This window comes from Barbus barbus, assembly GCF_936440315.1.
Source record: "Barbus barbus genome assembly, chromosome: 44".
NCBI classification, from domain to species: Eukaryota; Metazoa; Chordata; class Actinopteri; order Cypriniformes; family Cyprinidae; genus Barbus; species Barbus barbus.
In genome coordinates, this window is record NC_136722.1 from 18,831,364 (window position 1) to 18,850,749 (window position 19,386).

General features: G+C 38.2%; 1 protein-coding gene across 1 annotated transcript in view; it reads right to left on the reverse strand.

Annotated features, from left to right (window-relative positions):
* The window catches only part of LOC306862992 (heparan-sulfate 6-O-sulfotransferase 1-B-like), a 59,409-nt gene extending 40,298 nt beyond the window's left edge, over positions 1–19,111 (reverse strand). The window contains exon 1 of the mRNA XM_079406126.1: positions 18,348–19,111. Coding sequence (XP_079262252.1) covers positions 18,348–18,868 — 521 coding nt within the window. The 5' untranslated portion in view covers positions 18,869–19,111. The remainder of the gene's footprint in view (positions 1–18,347) is intronic.
* Between the last annotated feature and the right edge of the window lie 275 nt (positions 19,112–19,386).

The following is a 19,386-nucleotide window of genomic DNA, read 5'->3' on the forward strand; positions in this document are numbered from 1 at the left end:
AAAACGACTGATCCAGCTCCCAAATCGGACTTATCCGGGTTCTTGAGTTCAATGTTCCAATCACATGGATTACTAGCTTACTGAAGGGAATGATTATAAACCAATCATTTATATTTCAGTCTGTTTCTTAAAGCTGTTTTGGAATATAGAAATATGGACTACTGCTCTGCTGCTATTTGGTCATTTTGGAGCTTGACAGTTTAGAAGTGAAGTGAAGTGAAGTGAAGTGACATACTGCCAAGAATGGTGACCCATACTCGGAATTCGTGCTCTGCATTTAACCCATCCATCATGCACACACACAGCAGTGAACACACACACACACACCGTGAACACACACCCGGAGCAGTGGGCAGCCATTTATGCTGCGGCGCCCGGGGAGCAGTTGGGGGTTCGGTGCCTTGCTCAAGGGCACCTCAGTCGTGGTATTGAGGGTGGAGAGAGCGCTGGACATTCACTCCCCCCACCTACAATCCCTGCCGGCCCGAGACTCGAACCCACAACCTTTGGATTACGAGTCCGACTCTCTAACCATTAGGTCACGACTTCCCCCTTCACTCTCATTAAAAAGTAAACAGTGCCCAAAATATTTTTCAGAAATTTGTGTTCAACAGAAAAGTCAGTTAAGGGTTTGTAATGACTTGATGGTGTGTAAACAATGACAGATATTTTTATTTCTTGGTCCTCATCCCTTTAACATCTGCATTCTAAGGTAAATCTCACTTATAATCTCCTCTGTGGTCAGTTGGAGATTCTAAAAACACTTATAAAGAAATTATAAAGAAATACTGAATCCTTTAGCTGCTTTGGAGGCCGATGTCCCTGTGCTATGTTTAGTTATATAAAGAAACTTTGTTACCTAATTGAAAATGTAAGAATAATGCAGAACAGAGGAGAAGATAAAGTAGACACGGTATTCCATCATCCCTCGTGTATCCTTTAAAACGTTATTTTAAATGCATTTATGTTTGCAATACTCGAGGCAAAACTCCACAGAATGACTCTCAGAATAAATAACTGAAACTTTTTTTTTAAATCCCTGCAAAGTTTATATTTGAAACTTTATATAAAATCAATAGAGCATGACCACATATAGCAGATAAGATGTTTTCCAGTTGACGTTTCTGCCATAGACAGACAAAGAGAGAGAGATAGACAGATGGTATTGCACCCAATCCCTTTTTGTTATTTAAAAAAAAAGAAAAAAAAAAAAAAGAGGCAACAGACCATTCATCTTTTCCCACAATTACTCTTCACAGACAGTTTTGGAGGTCAATGTAAATCTTTTCATCAATGTGGTTGGATTTATCTATTTATCACTGCTCTCTCTCTCCCTCTCCCGTTCCTCTTCAATTTCAACACCAATAACAACCCCTGGGCATGCTCACGAAGCTCAAACCTAACGCCACTGAAAGCCTGTACGGCCTGTTGCCTTTCTGATCCATGTCCAGGGTAAGCGCATAAACCGAAACCCACATCCCCCAACTTGCTGCAGGCAAACTGCTGCTCTCAATGCCTCCTCCACCACGCAGAAAAGCGCCTGTTACTGACCTCCATCATAGTATTAATAAATAAAACCTGTTCAGGAGAATGTAAACCAGCCTTCAGCAATCTCAACATATATGACCTCACTTCCCCTCAGTGCTCTGCAGGCCCAACGGAGATATAAATAGTACCATAAATGGGTAATAATATCTCTAGTGATGGGTGTCGGTTTTACTTCCCTCCCAATCCTGCTAGGTTTATTTTTCAAGATCAGGGAGGTGGGAACCTTCAAAATATGAGTTTAAGCTTTTGTTTTCCCAGCATATGCTCCATCTCCCTCGCTTTCTCTGATGTTCCTTCTAGCGTTTAGCTGTTTCTGCACTTTCAACTGCAGGTGCAAGAGACTCAAAAATCGAAAAATTTGCTGGTTTTAAATCCCTCAACTGCTGCACAGTTTAATATCAGGCAACAGCATCCAGATGTCTAATAACACAATGCCAGCCCAAATTTCACGGAACCCAATTCTCGCTGGCTGAAGACATCTGCTCAGCAACAACAAGGGGGAAAAAACAAATCCTTTAGAATTGAGCCAAATGATCGGTTTCCACATGCTCAGCCTTTCCTTATTTAACATCTTACACTGGGAAAGCAGATGCGGTTTGTGCCGAGAGTCGACTGTGTCATGTGTTGGTTTGGATACCCTGCTGTTGGGGTAATGAAGAGCCGTCTATCCCGGCTCTGTTCTCAGGGCATAAGTAGAGGTGCGGGAAGATTTACAGCATGCAGAAGGAATCAATCTTGGGCAGTGTTGCGGTATCTGTATCCAGGACTTGCGGTAAAACCAGAAACAGCCAGAGGGAGCCTGAAATTACTGCACTGTACGCAACATACGCTATGTTGATTGGCTGAGCGTATCAGAGGCAGTGGGAGGTGAACGTCTGCAGAAGAGTGAACCCAATGAATCAGAGCCAACCGTGGTGCTCTAAAACAACTCTATGCAAACTCTGTGACAACCTTGTTCTTCCTCATTTTTCTCAACCCCTGCACATTATCCATCCTCTTCCTCATTGCATAAACCTCACCTTGAACATACTCATTGAGTTCCTTGTTTCTACTTGTCACCTTTACAATGATCTCTTCCTTCAGCTGACCCACAGCTTGGCCAATATATATCAAAGGCCTGAACTAGTGATAGATACATTGGCCAAATAAAAGTGTGATTTTAAAATTATTATTATAGTATTTTATTAGTTTTATTTTTAATAGTAAATAATACATTTTATATAGTATATATTTAAAAAAAAATTTTTTAGCTTCAATTTATTTTTTAATTCAGTAATTTTAGTACTTCAAACATTTTGTTTCAGTTAGCTGCCAAGACAACTTTTCTAATTTATGTTTATATAGTTTTTTGAATTTATATTTTTCCATGTAACATTTTATTTCAGCATCATTTTAATTAACAAAAATATTTTTAGTTTTAGATTTAATGTTTTTATTTTAGTCAAGATTTCATCAGCCTGAGCCTGAGTCATATCTGTTAAATAAACAATTTAATTGCACAGTTTGGGCTCTGTTGTTAATTATTTATTTTTTTATTTAATACTAATTTTTTATATTTTAAAAATGTATTCAAATGTTGGATAGTTCCCTGTATAAATTACAACTGTAGGTATAAGAGGATTTCTTTCATATAAAAAAAAACAAAAAAAAAGCATTATAACTCGAATATAACCAAATAATTCAGAATCATATAGCAATACAATGTGAAACTGAATCATGGTGCTCATAAGCGATGCTTGTTAGTTTGTGGTCCTTTCCACAATCCAATTCTTCACACTGAAGAAAAAAAAAAAATCTGTTTAAAATGATCAAATTTAAATAAATTCAGAAGATTTCCTCCACAACCAGTCTGGAAAATGAAAAAAAAAAAAAGGGTGCAGATTCTGTGTGGGCACAGTTGTGTGTAACACAGCCTGTGCTGCCCAATGTCACCAATGACGTCCAAATGTAGCCAAAAAAAGCAAAAAAAAAAAGAAAAACTTCACACACCACTAAGTGTGCATGTGCAAATATGTTGACGTGCTCAACAATTCGATAATGAAATCCCACTGGGAACCACCATTTGGTCACAGCTTTGATTCTGTCATCGTTCCCGCACAAATTGCTCTTCCGTTTTCACGTTTTAATAAGACCATTTTTAATGAGGGTATCTCAGCCAGCGTGAGCCGAATCTCCGCAGTCTGCTTGTGCCCTGCTGGCCGTTCAGTAGAAAGAGACAGATTGCATGTCATTGTCATAATAGGCCCCTGGCCTATTATTAGTGCGCCTTGAGATGGGCCTCCAGATTTGGAAACGACTAAAAATACAGGAGAAAGTGCAAGACGGTGACCAGCCGCTACTTGAAACATCCAGACACACAAAAACAGGCACACAATAATCCATAGCTGTCCTTCAGACTCACTCGAGACCATCAAGCCGTAATTAAAGAGTGTCTCTTGCTAACCACTCATTACCTTGTAATTTGCCCTTGTAGAGCATCAATCTAGTGCAGGACAGCAGGACGGCCCATTTCCTGTGCGCACTGGTATACATCTGAAGACGTGCTAAGTGAGATGTCATTCACAGCAGACATCTCACACACCAAGACAAACGAGGCCTCCAAAAATCAAAGTTCATGGCAAGACGATTGAATTAAAACCAAAAAAGTACAAGTGTAATGATTGCCAACAAGAATTCTTCATCCCCCTCACGTCCTTGAAGCTAGATGAGGATGACAGGAACAACGATCGTGAGAGACTCTAATCACTTTTATTTGACAGATCGACCGTCAAGCTTTCGTGTACTTCCTGTGTGGCGAATTCAGTGTGCGTTTGCTTCGGTTTAAGCCTACTTTTCCCGAAGGGAAACTGATAACATTTTTCCCCCTAGTAGAATACAATGATCAGCTTCTAAACCCCCATCTTGTGGTCTTCGCTTTCCCTGAATTCAATTTCATACAGCACTGAGTCCCGGCAAATGATGTGAAGATCAGTCATCTAGTCACTGAGGCAGCGCGGGACGTATTCGAGCAGGAATTTTTGCCATTAAAATTATGACGCATTTTTAAAAATCAATTTCAACTTTCATACTGAACAAGAAATAAAAGTGTTGCACAGTTTGGTATGGACAAGGAGTTTCAAATTTAAGAAAAGACTTGCCCTTTTCATGACATAGGAAATTGTACCAAATGTTCCAATTTGATTTAAGTTATTTAATGGTTTCATTAACAAATCTTTCAGTGCTTGTAAGAAATGAACAATGTGCTCATAATATGCATCTTTACTACATCAGTCAGTGACTACATTGATTTAAGACTCACAGTTGCATGCTGTATGTGTATGAAAAACCGACGCAATATGTTTGGGAACCAGGTTCATAACATTCATTTCTACAGGAATCTGATTACACTGATATTTTACTCATGAAACTCATATTTAGTCATTTGGAAGTCAGTCTACACTGCTCGTGCTGTATACTTCTGGTTCACTATAAAGGAGAATAATTATTTCAGGAATCAGACTGCACCGGTTATGCTATATGTTTGTGATTAACTATAATTAACCAGCTCATAACTGGGGTCGACAATATAATTGGCCCGGTGGCCCGGACGTGCTTTTAAAACCGTCAGGGCCACCAGATCGCTCCAACCACTAGCCCCGTGGGGCCAGTAAAAATAATGCCTCGATTAAAAAAAGTCTAATTTCACATTAATTACCTGTGGTTCTGTGTTTTGATTTCTGTTAAATCGTCTCGGTAACCACCGCTAACACGTTACGTGATCCCGACAGTTACAGATGCAGCGGTTTATGCGCTCCGTGACGTCTGCACCGCCTTGCTCGCTCCCGCGGTTACGCGCGCAAACTGCACACTGCTGCTCAGCACCTACCTATTAGGGCTGGTCCGAATACCATTTTTTGAGCTTCGAGTATTCGGTAGTGATCAACATCGAATATTCGAAGCTTCGGTGGGAGGGGGCTGAATATATTCTTATCTCTAATAAAGGCAGGAATCTCTCTGTGTGTGTCTGTCTGTTGCATTTTTATGTCGAGAACCGTTCATCCAACTGCTGGGGACGCAAGGGAGTGCAAAGTCGCATTTTTGTGTAATATGGATACAGGCAAGTCGCGACACTTTCAGAATGAATAAAACTTTAATAAATGACAGAACAGCACAAGCCGAAAGCCGGGCGCTACATGCGGCCCGGGCAGGGTTTATATTATTTAAGAACGAACACTGCACTATAATACAAAACAATAACAGGTCTGTTAGAGCAATACTTTAAATAAGGTATAGCCCAACATTTATCAAACAAACAAATAACTCCCAAATTAGCAGCACAGTAAGGCGCCGTAAAGGGTAGGCTATTTAAATAAAAGAACGAAAAATGAATTAACAAAGTTCAACGAATTGTAATAAATAAAGACACGGCAGCAGCATACTTTCAATAAAATCACACATTTTAATTAACGAACAGTTTAAATAAAATTAAATGAATTCCCTTATAGAATAAAAACATTTTAATAGTCTAAATAAAATAAACAAAATAGTCTTTACAAAGTAAAACTTTTAAATAAATCACTCCCAAATCGGATATTAGCAGCACATTTTTTAAAATAAGGTAGCCTAACATTTTTCCAACAAAATCACTCTTAAATCAGAAATTAGCAGCAGAGTAACACCGACACCATAAAAGGTATGCTAGTTAAATAAAAGAACAACAAATAAATTAACAAAGTTCAACAAACTGTAATAAATAAATGACAAGGTAGCATTATTTAGTGTTTAAATAAAATAAAAAAATCCCTTATACAATAAAACAAAATGTAATGGGCTAAATAAAATAAGCTAACGTTAGTTCACATTTCAATAAACGAACAATTTTACAAATCAAACTTTCAAATAAATAAAATCAGGTTGCAAGCTGAAGCTAGAAAAGCTACCTATTTAGCTACACTCTTTTCAAGTTGTGTGCAAGAAAGATGAGCTTGTCTACATTTTCGGGCAAAAGCGAACTTCGGGTCTTGTTAACGATGTAGCCAGCTTTTGAAAAAATGCACTCTGACGGAGTTGAAGTGGCCGGAACGCAAAGGAGGTGTTTGGCTGTAAATGCCAGTTTAGGGTAGCGGTCACTATTTTGCTTCCACCATGCAAGCGGGCCCGACTGTAGCCTACTTTTGTAGCGTCTTTTAAATATTGCTCCATCTCTTTTTTTTGCGCCGTCTCCATGTTCTCCTTCCTCTTCGTCATCGGACTCCATCAGCATTAAAATCTCCTGATGTTTTTTTTGGTGGTGGCGCCGCAGTCTCCTCTTCTCTATGGCTTGCAGACAGCTCTTCCACATTCCGATCGGTCTGTTGCTGGTGCAGATGTTCAGCCAGGCGGACAACCTATTAATTAGCATTTTTTTAGTCAAATTATGCATTGTGCACGAGATGAAGTAGTGTAGCAAAATCATCACATTAAATTACATTTAAATTATTTACTAATAATTTAATATAAAATATTAGTCTAACCTCAATGTAGACCAGGTCCTTCTTCTCTTTAATCACGATGTTGGCGTTGCTGCAAGGGCTAGTCATTAAAGCGCGAATGAGAACCGTTTCGCAGGGATCGATGTCACGTGTTAATTATTATTTTTATTTTTTTTCGAATATTCGAATCTCAAAATGAAAAATCGAATGCCATCCCTCCAAACGAATATTCGAATATTCGAATATTCTGGTCCAGCCCTACTACCTATAGCTACTATTAAGGCAAGCTAGGCTACATGTTTCTGAAACCCCCATCACCCGGCCAAACGCCGGGTAAAAAAAGAGAAGGCAAGGAAGAGAAAATCACCAGAGGAATTGAGGGAAAGCGAAAGGGAATACGAAAAGAAAAGGCAGAGAAAGTTTCAGCCCCAGTGGCGAGACCGCTGGAATTGGCTGGGCTTAGGGGTGTGCAATATGACGATTTTTGATCGTGGATGATAAAAATGTCTCCACGATCTGCTTTTGAAGAAATATCGTAGTATCGTGCTACAGCGCACATTATATCAAATACAGTTCTGGCTCCTCCGTCTCTATATACTGCACAACACGACATACAGCAGTAGAGTTACTCTGACAGGACACTGCACTTATTCGCGATCGCAAAAGTACATTATTTGCACACAAGCCTTGCTGGTTAAATGTTTAATTCGCGCGCTGGTCTGACGTGCGCTTTTTCTGAGCGCATACACCTGAAGCACGGACACTAAAATCCTGTCTAACAGCGCCTGATTACTCAACTAACTTATCTTTTGCGCTAATACTGTCAAAACACACAAGGTTTACATACAGACTCAGTTGGTTATCTCTAAAATGAAAGTAAATAGTTAAGAGAGAAACAGATGCGTGCCTGTACATTAGATGCGTGCAGCTCTTAAAGGGACAGGACACTAAACATGCTGTCGACTGTCATTAAAGGGATAGTTCACCCTAAAATTTAATTTCTGTCATTATTTACTCACTCACATGTTGTCCCAAACCTCTATTAATTTCTTGTGCTGAACACAAAATAAGATATTTTGAAGAATGAGGGTAACCAAACAGTTGCTGGTCCACATTGACTTTGATGGCAGGAATGAAAAATCCTATGGAAGTCACTGAGGACCAGCAACTGATTGGTTTTCCACCTTCTTCAAAATAGCATTTATGTTCAGCAGAAGAAAGAAACTCATTCAGGTTTAAAACAACTTTTGAGAAAATGATGGTATAAAAATAAAACATCATGACAGAATTGACAGACAGATTACAGAATATTTATTTTTGGGGGAACTATTCATTTAACGTTAACAAAACGCAAAGAGAAAAATCACTCACTATTCTTGACTGAAAATCTTTAATACAGTTGCTTTAGGAATCAGTATATCTAGTGTTTTATTTTTATATTTGTTCATTCAATTTCATTGAATGCTCTGCTAAATACACCTATTGTACCTGAAAATAAAGCACTGTTTGTTTTATTTGTATATTATGTGTATTTGTAATTTGTATCTTTGTTCTTAATTTTTAATAAGAAAGATAGAATGATGACAAAGATTTTTATCTTCGCCCACTTTGGCCTAAATATCTGCCATGTCTTTTTTTGTTGTTTTTGTTACCTTGAAAGGCTTTGTCTTTCTAGTTTGGCTGTAATGCTCAGACAACTTGTAAAACCAACATGACAAAGAATCGTGATAAAACCGTGAATCGTGATATTTCAAAAAAAAAAAAAAATTGTGATATGATATTTTTCCCATATCGCCCACCCCTAGCTGGGCTACGATCAAGAAAAAGAGGTTTACTGTGAGCTCTGCAGATCAATGCCCACATATGCAGACAAGTAAGTTAGAGAAACGTTAACGTGTATGAAACCTATGGTATGAACATAATATAATGAATTGCTGTGTTATTTGCACTTGTTTCATGTTTTTGCACAGTTTTGCTGCACTTTGCACTAAACCTACCTTAAAAAAAATAAATGCTATTCATGTTGTTCAAGCAAACTGTTCTTTTTCGTGATTATTGGGATCAATACCCGACGCGTTGACCTGGGCCAGTGAACTTCAAAAGACACTGGCCCAGAGGGCCAGTGGCAAATTTCCCTTATTGTCTACCCCTGCATAATAATATATCAGAATACACCAGTTGCTCTGTTTGTTTCTACTTGACTAAAATGGACCAGCTCATAAGATTCATTAATTCAGAAATTGGATAACACTGGTGTATAAGATGTTTTCATTTAGGAATCAGATTACACTGGTTGGGCTGCATTTTTCTAATTGACTTACATGAACCAGCTCATAAGATTCATTCTTTTAGGAAAGGGATTACACTGGTTGTGCTGTGTTTTTGATGGAGAAAAAGAACTGGTTCATAACATTAATTCCTTCAGGAATCAGATTACACTGACTGCACTGTATATTTTTGATTCACTAAAATGAACTCAGAGTTATTTTAGGAATCAGACCGCACTGGTTGTGCTGCAGGTTTATGATTCAATAAAAAGCACCAACTCATTGGAATCATTCATCCACATCAATTGAAACATCATTCAGTTCTTATATATACTGTGTGTGTGTGTGTATGTGTATGTATATATATTTATATAATTAGCTTTTTTAAATGAAACTTTTCTCAATCAGGAAGTTCTCTGTTCCCAGCCCTAGTGGTCCTAAAACATCATAATGGATAGGGCTGGCACTAATGACTATTTTTATTTCGATTAATCTATCGACTTAATGGATGTTCTTTTTTGTATGAAATAACCCTCTCAACAAAGGAACCAACTGTCTGTCTGCATCTCATGAGAGAGAGAGACGCTCTGGCCCCAGCACTCATCGCTAAAGAGATTAGCATAACTCCATGGTCTTCTTTGGAGACAACGGTCTCTAATCCCCCACTGATCTGATTGGATTAACACACTAAGGCTGTCCCGGCTCATAGGGACATGGCTGTGTGCTATGCTATCATGCCATGTGCCACCACTGACACAGCTAACGTCCCAAAGATCAGGTGCGTCCCCTGACCAACTAACCTTTATACCGAGAGACCCACAAACACCTAGGGCTTTGAACTCTGCAAGCACCACAGCCAAATCAATGTGTAATAACCAAGAAATGCACAAGCATACACTTGTGCTAGACCGCCTTTGATTATGAGGGCAGTAAACAAATCCAAATGTGACAAGATCATAAGAAAGAGAGGCATTGGCAATGTTTTAAAGTCTTCTTATCACAACTCCTGACTTAAGATGTACAGCTTATGATGAAAATACACATCAAATCTGAAATTAAAGTGTCCAGACTGAGATCCATTAACAAAATCATATTTTAAATCTGTTCAGACTACAAAAAAATTGAGACATGTTATTTTAGTATCGCTGATATATTATTATATTTTTAATTATTATTTATAGTAATTTAAAATATATTTTAATATTTTAAATTACATTTTAATATTTTGTGTTTTTTAACTTCAATTATTTATTTATTTTTTTAAATAGGTCTATATAGTTCTTAATAATGTTTATTTATTAGTTTTAGTTATTTTGGTGGCTTTTATACATTTTGTTTATTGTATTTTATTCAGAACATTTATTTCAAATTATTTATTTATTTACTCTTAGTTAGCTATAACTATAAACCTGACTTGAGCAACCTTATTTATTCCACTTTCCTGGAAGAATTACATCCAAATTACCTCCAACTTCACATAAATCAGTGTTTGGTTCTTGGAAAGAATAAGCTTCAATATGGACTTCAAAAGGCTACATGAGACTTCAAAACAGCAGTCTCAGAAGTGAGTTGATTGTGTGATATCTGTGTAAAATTTGAATAATATCAGCACTAAGGTCATATCTTAAGATAAATTACCGAAAGGACGAGTGAGGTTGAAGAGAAAAGTCCTCCAATTACCTCCAAAGTGTGTCTGAGTGGCTCTCACTGAACCGTGAGCCATCACAGCCTGACAACATCCGATTCAATTTAGCGACGAACCTCCTGCTACTCACCGCTGCTACAGACCACTGCTCATCCAGAGCTCATCCAGTTTCATGCCCGCTACAGGAAATCCATGCTTTCAAGGGGTCCCGACTTCTGCATTAAACCCACATGCCAGGGAACCACAATTTATATAGTTTTCCCTAGAGTGCCAGCATCACTGTTTACTTAACAAGCAATACAAAAGAAGAATGTTAGAACTATGCAGTTTCACATTAAAAAAAGACACTTCAGTCACGCTCGCAGAGAAGGACAGGGAGAGAGAAGCTATAAAGTGAGCGCTACAGAAAGAAAGAGGAGTAGATACAATGAGGGAGGCAATGAGCACAACGAGAAAATAAGAGCGGGGGAAAGTCTGAGAGAATTTGGCCCTCATTTGTCTCTGCGGACAGGTAGTTAGTGGCTTACCGCTGGCCTGTTCCCTCACAGGCTGCTGTCCTGTCTCTCTGGCTCACAGTAAATCACATCCTGCAGCCAGAACCACTATTATTACGGTTCCGTGCACCTTCTTCAAGATTACACCAGTGCGGCAAGGATTCGCCCATTGAGAGCCTATTTATTACCTCTGATCCTATGGTTTCCTGACCCCTTGTTGACATTGCTCGTTGTTTTAATTGTTGGCTGGTTATGTTTAGCGGTTAGCACCTCTACTGGCAGATGCCAAAGCACACTGAAGCATATTCAGAAATAGTCATGCATTATGCAACATATAAACTTGAAAATAATTCATTTTATTATTGTAGATGTTTCACCAGTGCACAATTACTTAAAAAGCTCATACAAGTGTGAAACTGATGTAAAAATCTGTATGAGTCCTTTATATTTATATAATAAATATCTGTTTGTACAAGATCATGTGACACTGAAGACTGGGGTAAGGGCTGTTAAAAATTTAATTTTGCCAACAAAACAATAAATTAGATTTTAAAATCTATTAACAAAGAATTCAGTTATTTTAAACTGTAATAATATTTCACAATATTAGCACTTTTACTGCATTTTTGATCAAATAAATACAGCCTTGGAAAGCATAAAAGGCTTCTTTTAAAGACATTAAAAACTTTAAATATTAGTTTCAAAATACAATTAAAAACATTTAATGATTACTTTAAAATTATGAAAATGTCATTTAATTTTTAGGTTTAACATTTTCAGGCTTAACTAAAAGGATAAAATCCTTTGAAATGAGTTGAAAATGGCATCCAAAACCACAAAGAACAGAATAAAACCATTATGCAAAATTAGGTAAATACATTAAATTTGATGGCATTGAACAGATTGAATTATTCTTGTTGATTAAATATAATAAAACCAATCTATTCAATATCCTATTAACATAAATTATCCAACATTTTGCATCCTTAAAGTTACGTCATTTAGATGCTATTACGTTGTTGATAATGCACTTGTCATAATCAAAAGCACACATGCTAGAACTACATCTTACATAATACCTACACTGGCCATTAAGAACTGGGAATGCAAATAGACAGCTTTCTCCTGGTATTACAGTTTAATACAAAGCGTTTTATTTATACAGTACATCCTTGACTGAAGCAATTTTGGTGGTCATTTGTCAGAGAAAGTCTTCACGAAATAGCCATTTGACTGAATTTATCCTAAAACGTCACAAGCACCATGAATAAAGCAAAGCAATTCATAATCAACCCACGTAAGTTTCATTAGAGCTGTGGTAGAAAATCAGGCTGAAAATCTGCTGTATTGATTATCAGCATTTATGTCCAGAACAAATCCTCTTATAAACATTCGAGCTACAAAGAGACCTTACCTAGGCATAATATCCCTGAACAGTTCCCAGTGGATCCCGAGACCCAAATTTAGCACAAAAGCAGCTCTGTCTAAATCTGTCACCATCCCGCCTGATCCAGATCTATGACAGCCAGCATTTCATCACATCGTCACTTTGAACTGCACATCAGCCGAGGTGTGGTGCTACTTAACTAACACACAGACTAATAAATAACATTACCACAACAATCTAATTATCTGATAATGGTAAGGTTTATGGTTGCCATCACAGGCTTTTAACTGCAGTTTCCAGCATAATCGTTAAGATAAGCAACTCTCATGACATGCATACGAAGTAAACAGTCTGTTGCCAGGAGCTACAGACAGATTGGACTTAAAGCTGTCAATAGATGTTTGCTTAGGTGAAAACTAACACTGTGTGTGAGTGATGGGTTAAGCAGAAGAGTCTTCTTCAAAACGTTCAATATTAAACTTGCAATGTTCACAGTTTGTGCTGTTAACATGATTGCTACCCAACTAAGTTTGGCTTGTTGATCACTATTCATCTTTGATCAGACTTGAGAAATTCCCTTGGAACTACAATAAAATCAGTGAAGAAAGTAAATTAAATGAATCGAAGCACAAACAGAATGTCATAGAGGCTGACAGATGGGTTCTTTTGACTTAGACAACCATCCAAAACACTGTAGAAACATTGTGGTGGAAGGTTTTGTCAAGTCACCCCACTTATATTTTCTTCAGATTTCTTTACAGACCGTCTGTGAAATGTTTTCAAGGCTGTCTGGATCTGTTCTGCTTACTAACTTGTACATGCATATCCTGTATACACAGAGAAACAGTCAAGAACGCAATTCAAATGAGTCACCATGAAGCTAAACCCTTTGACCTGTCATTTAGACGAGTCCTCTCCATGCAACTGCATGCTGAAACATTAATTCGTCAGTGAACAGACCCCATCCTAACTATCAGTTACAACATCTTCCTCAAGTGCAACTAACCTTATTCTATTTCTGGTTGAGAGTCAAATTGCTCGCTCTCTCTCGACGGCACATACACACACACCAAGTGTGTCATTGAGACGTTACCCAGGGGAAGAACAGATAATGAGCCTTTACTGTGGAGTTTATGATAATCTTAATGAGCTACTGCCCCCACCATGAAACCCATTACAGCAAGAGGTTCAAGTTCAAGTACTTCTGGTAGAATCAATAGTCAGTCGACTAGACTGGAAATAGAATATCTCAAACTAATATATACACTGAAAATGTCAAAATATGATTTCAGTGAACTATAACTGTCATGCACAGGCAATGAAAACAATTAAATCATGAAAGTTTACTACAAAAAAAAATCCTTAGTAACAAGAACATGTCTGTCTGATATATTAAAAAGCTGATATATTAATTTCATGCTACGGCTGATAAATGACAAATTTATGCACTAGTAACTAATTTAATTTAATTCAAATTAAAATTCTACTCTATTTTATGCAAATAAAATTAAAAACAAACATTGAAAACTTAAAATGAATATTTTTTTAAATACTAAAGTGAGTCTAGGCATCATAACCTTATTATGTACAGTATAAAAAATTTACTTTTCTTGTATTTACTAACAATTCAATTTAACAATGTTTTTTTTATAAAAATGTAGTTCAAATCAGTAGTAGATGATGACAAAGGTAGTCTAAATGAAAACAAAAAAAATGAAAAAATGAGCATGCACAATTAAATATTCAATATATTTAAACCATTAATGATAAAAAATAAAAATATTGGCCAATATGGTACTCATATATTGTAAATGCCATATTGGCCACTATATTTATATATTAAATGCCAATGAATTGTGTACTACAAAACACTTTGTAGTGACTGAACACATGGCGATTGCATCTTGAAAACACGTCAACAGCAGGGGAGTGTGAACAGCGCTCTACTTGTTTAAATAACTGTGGCTGATGGTGTAGGGCCGTTGAGATCAGAGCCAGTAACAACTGACGGCTCTCTAGCGCGAGTCCCTTAGGCCTGTGCGTCAAGGCATGTGTGATGCACTCAGCCAGCGGGGTACCTATTAGGCTAGTTGGACGAGCATTTAAACCCTCTTTCTCAGTGATTGAACATAACCATCCATGAAATTCCCAATTTTCATCAACCAAGCCTACAGCTGACAAAATGTGACCATTTAACAGTTGCATTGTGTGTGGATCTAGAAGGTTTTTTACTGAAAAGTGCATGTTTGTCCCTTCATTATCATCATGAATTAACAGTTTGTCAGTTAAGAGGTTAATTGGCCATTTGCTAAAAGTACACTGGAATGTGCAGGCATTCCACAAAGTTCCCCGGCAGAGTCAAAAAAATCCCTAGAAAACCACCTGGTAAAGTGAAAGGTAAGGCAAGTCCTAGGATGTCTTTTCCATGCACTAGTAACTCTGAAACATGAGTCACGGTGTCCATTATCACATTTAGGGCCAGTGATTTTCAAACGCACAGAGAAGTCTTGAAAGAAGTCTTTAAGTTGTCCACAACAGCAAGATATCAGCATGTTATTTCAACTCTCCCTGCAGGCTTGCTAAAACACACCCTGTTGTGCGTCTGACTAGTTATCTGGTTACACAGCTGGAGAGCTTCCTTGTGTATAAACTGAAACTGCTTTGGTTTTCTAGTCTTTGTGAGAATAAACACGACCGAGCCACTTAATATTGTGGTCAACTCAGAGAAATGGCATGCAGAGTAGAAATAGTGGTTAAAGCTCCTAGCTATAAACTGAAAGGTTGTATAGGTTCAAGCCCTCCATGGGGTGACTCATCCTCTACATTAAAAATAATCAAAATTTCCACCAGAAATACCATAGTTACTACAGTCAAATGTGGTATCCCTGTTAACAAAAAAACTAAATGAGAGTAAGACTGAAAGCTCCAAATGTTAAAATATATTATATATATTGCAGCAACTATGACATCATAGAAATTATGGTTCCAATTAGAGATGCACCGATGTATCGGACAACAATCGTTATCGGCCAATAAAATAAATTTATTTCACTATCAATGGCCGATTGTTCAAAATCTGCCGATGATCAGGGCCGATAATATCCTGTCAATCAAAAGGCGGCGGAAAAACGTGTCAGACTGCAACTCATACTGTGAGTGAAGAAAATCTCTGTTGAATTTAGGGCTGTCAAAATTAACGTGACAATAAGGCATTAACAGTTAAAAAAGCAACATTAAAGCAGGCTCTATTTGACCAGACGAATCACCCGTAGTTCAAGCCAGAATTGCCATATCCGCAGTTTTTCACTACACCAAACATTTGTAGCACTCCTCGATCCATCCAATAATCACAAAGAGCTCTGTGCTTTCTTACTTCTGATAAGAAACAAACAGCTTTCAAATCCTGTAAATTCTATCAAGAAATACACACAATGAATGCCATTTTGACGCTTTTAAATGTGACGTGACAGATCGCTATTGTACCTCAGTTCAAGTCTCTTCCAGTTTAATAAGTTATAGCGCAAAATACACATGAATGTACATAAGATGTTGCAGTATGGCTTACCAAATTGTATCATGTATGTCTAATGTAATCGCTCAATCAGTGTTTCAACTGCTGAAAGATGCCAATAAAACAGTGAACAGTATTTCACTTAACATGACATTTACCTCAGCAAAGTTATTCCGCTGTTCACAGTTCATTAGTTAGCTATAAAACAACACTCATGATGAGCTTTTTTTACTTATAATTATATGTTTATTATATAAAGTTTATGGTAACAAAAGTGGTTAACATTCAACCTGTTCTTTTTCCTCAGTATTATTTGTGATTTGAATTTTGTGAACGGGAGTTCCTCTTTTGCTGTGCTATAAGCCGGGCTTCGGACGCTTTCACTTTCAAATTTGAATTCACAACCTTGTCACCTTTTACAAGAAAAGATAGTTGTCTGTTTTGCTTGAATCTATTCACTGTTTAAAACTAAAACAAATGATTGAAATATGGATTCATTGTTATTCTTATTACAAACTAACTTATGTAATGTAATTAACATAAAGGAATAAGACGAGGTATAGGCTACACCAGAACGTTTAGCAAACACTGAGGAATCAAATAAATAAAGAACATTTAAAGAAAGCCTCCATAGCGTAACATGATATAAACAGCAACGACAAAACCAACATGTTCACCTTCTCTGGTTTAAGAAGCAGTCTTTTATTTGACCAAATCATCTGTCACGTCCGCCATCATTTCCTCAGTATTTGCGTAATTTTTGCAGCTCGTGCTGACGCGGCGAGTATTAACTCGCATTGAAAGCGCCTCTCTCACTCTCTTCACGTGATCAGAAATCTTAAGGCCAAAGTATACTTCGGCCGTCCGTGTCAGCATTACGTCATTTTCATCATAAGGTGGGCTCGCGTACAGCATCTCATAGGCGAGGTGAATGTTGACAGAGTGCAAGTCAAGTAGGTGGTACTGTGCATGTGTTGAGCATGTGCGGACGCGGCTGTGCGCGAGACAGAATGGAACGCGTAAAGTGAAGTATACCCTGCCTGCTGCACTGTGCGGTGGCTCTGCAGCGCGCACTTTATGCATGGAGCAGAGCAGACGTTTTGGAGCAGCACAGACCATGCGACCACGCTCATAACTATCGGTATCGGCCGATATCATTCTGAATAATCGGCAGAGAAATTCAGTATCGGTGCATCTCTAGTTCCAATATTCATTTTTTAAAGGATGGATTCAAACCTGAAGGGATGGCGCAATAAACTATTACCACTGTGCCATTCAGTAAGACTATTTATGTCAGGTGAAATTCAGGGGTTCTAAGTAAAAGTGTCAACAAAATGATGTAATATTCCAGAAATAATAATTAAAAACAAATCTGTCATAATAACATCATCCTCCCTTTATGAAGTACAAATGTCAGATGAGTTGGCAGCACAGTCTTATACCATGATTTCTTGCAATAAACAACTGATTACTGAAAGATGGACGTGTTAAAAATTATTTATATCTTTCTAACAAACCTTTGCAGTGCCACTACCTTGAACAGAAGACTACTGGCAAAATTAGCTATAAAGCTGTCAACTATCAATCTTTTCAATACAGGAAAATCGTGGAATGACCCGTCTTCGGACTTTTCCAGCATAACTTCAGTACAACTAAAGGGAATCCCCATCCTGCCCTTAAGCAGTAAATGAAACAAAAATGATACTGTCTCACCGAATCATATTTGACTTCGATAACAATGTATCGGATTCAAATCTTTAGTGAAACTTACACTGTAATCTTTACTGAGAAAACAAACACTTAAACGGGTTTTAAACGAGAACTAATGTAGGAATTCTGCTGTTTACGCACAACTGAAAATCTGCTGAGGCGATTCTACATAGAAAAATAGTTTAAAACCGTAATATTATCAATACAAGCAACGCCAATCCCAATAGCCTATCTGAGACTTTTATAAATTTCCCTTACTGAGGCATTTAAACTCCTCGCGACACTGAATGTTTTGAAAACCTCCCAGCACTTGCAGGTCAAACAAACAAACTCACCTCGTTTTTTTCGACTTGCTTTCTTTCTTGTTGAGAACTCCCGGGACGCAGTTGGTGAGCTCGGTCCAGTCCGCGTGCAAGCCGCAACTCCAGCCCGTGGAGAACCGAGAGAACAGCCAGGTCTCCTTTCGGTTCGGACGGTAGCAAGTACACTTCTTCTGGCCCGGTCTACAATCACACGGAAGCTCCAGTCGAACATTTTGGACTAGATGCCTCCCGAAGGTGGTCCCGCCGGTCTTTTGGATGTGGAGAAACACAATCACGTCTTCCCCCTTGATTTCGAAATCTATGTTGCGCTCGAGATCTTTAATAGGGAAGTAGTACTTTTTCTCATAGTGCGGATCTGGAGTGGGGAAAATGGTCATGTCCTCTTCGCCGAGAAGGTACCCCTGCGGGGAGCCGAAGTTTATCACCCCGGGCGCCACGTACTGGTACAAAATCAGCATGAAGAAGACAGATCCGACGACGATCAACAGAAATTTACTGGCCCTTTCAACCATGTTCCTTTCCGTGTCGTTCATTTGTTATCATTTCTCAGACAACAACAGTCCGCGGTGCTTCTGTGGTGGCTTGCACCCTTCTCGTCTCTCCGCAGGCAGATCATCATAGGTCCACTTAAGAGTTCAGAATCTGGACACAATGTGTGTTTGGATACATTATATCCACATTTCGACCGGTCCTACCTGTCAAAAATCCAGCTCGAATCGGGACCCTTACAGCAGATGAAAGATAGAGCAGTCCTCAAACCTCGAGTTGTTGAGTCGTCTGTGAAGCCACCCGTCAGAAAATACCTCCCTTGTCTCGCATAATTATTCTACAGCGACACCCACTTTCCCAACCCCTCCCCCCCCCCCCCGACACACACACACACACACACACACACACACACACACACATCAAGCTCACACTCGTAACTATGAAGAAAATGCTTTGTTTGGAGTTCTCGCGTGCAGTGTTTTTTTTAGAGAAGCGTTTGGTCGTGGACTATTAGTGACTGTACAGTTAGCTTTTTGATGCAGAAGATCCTCAAATATTCTCA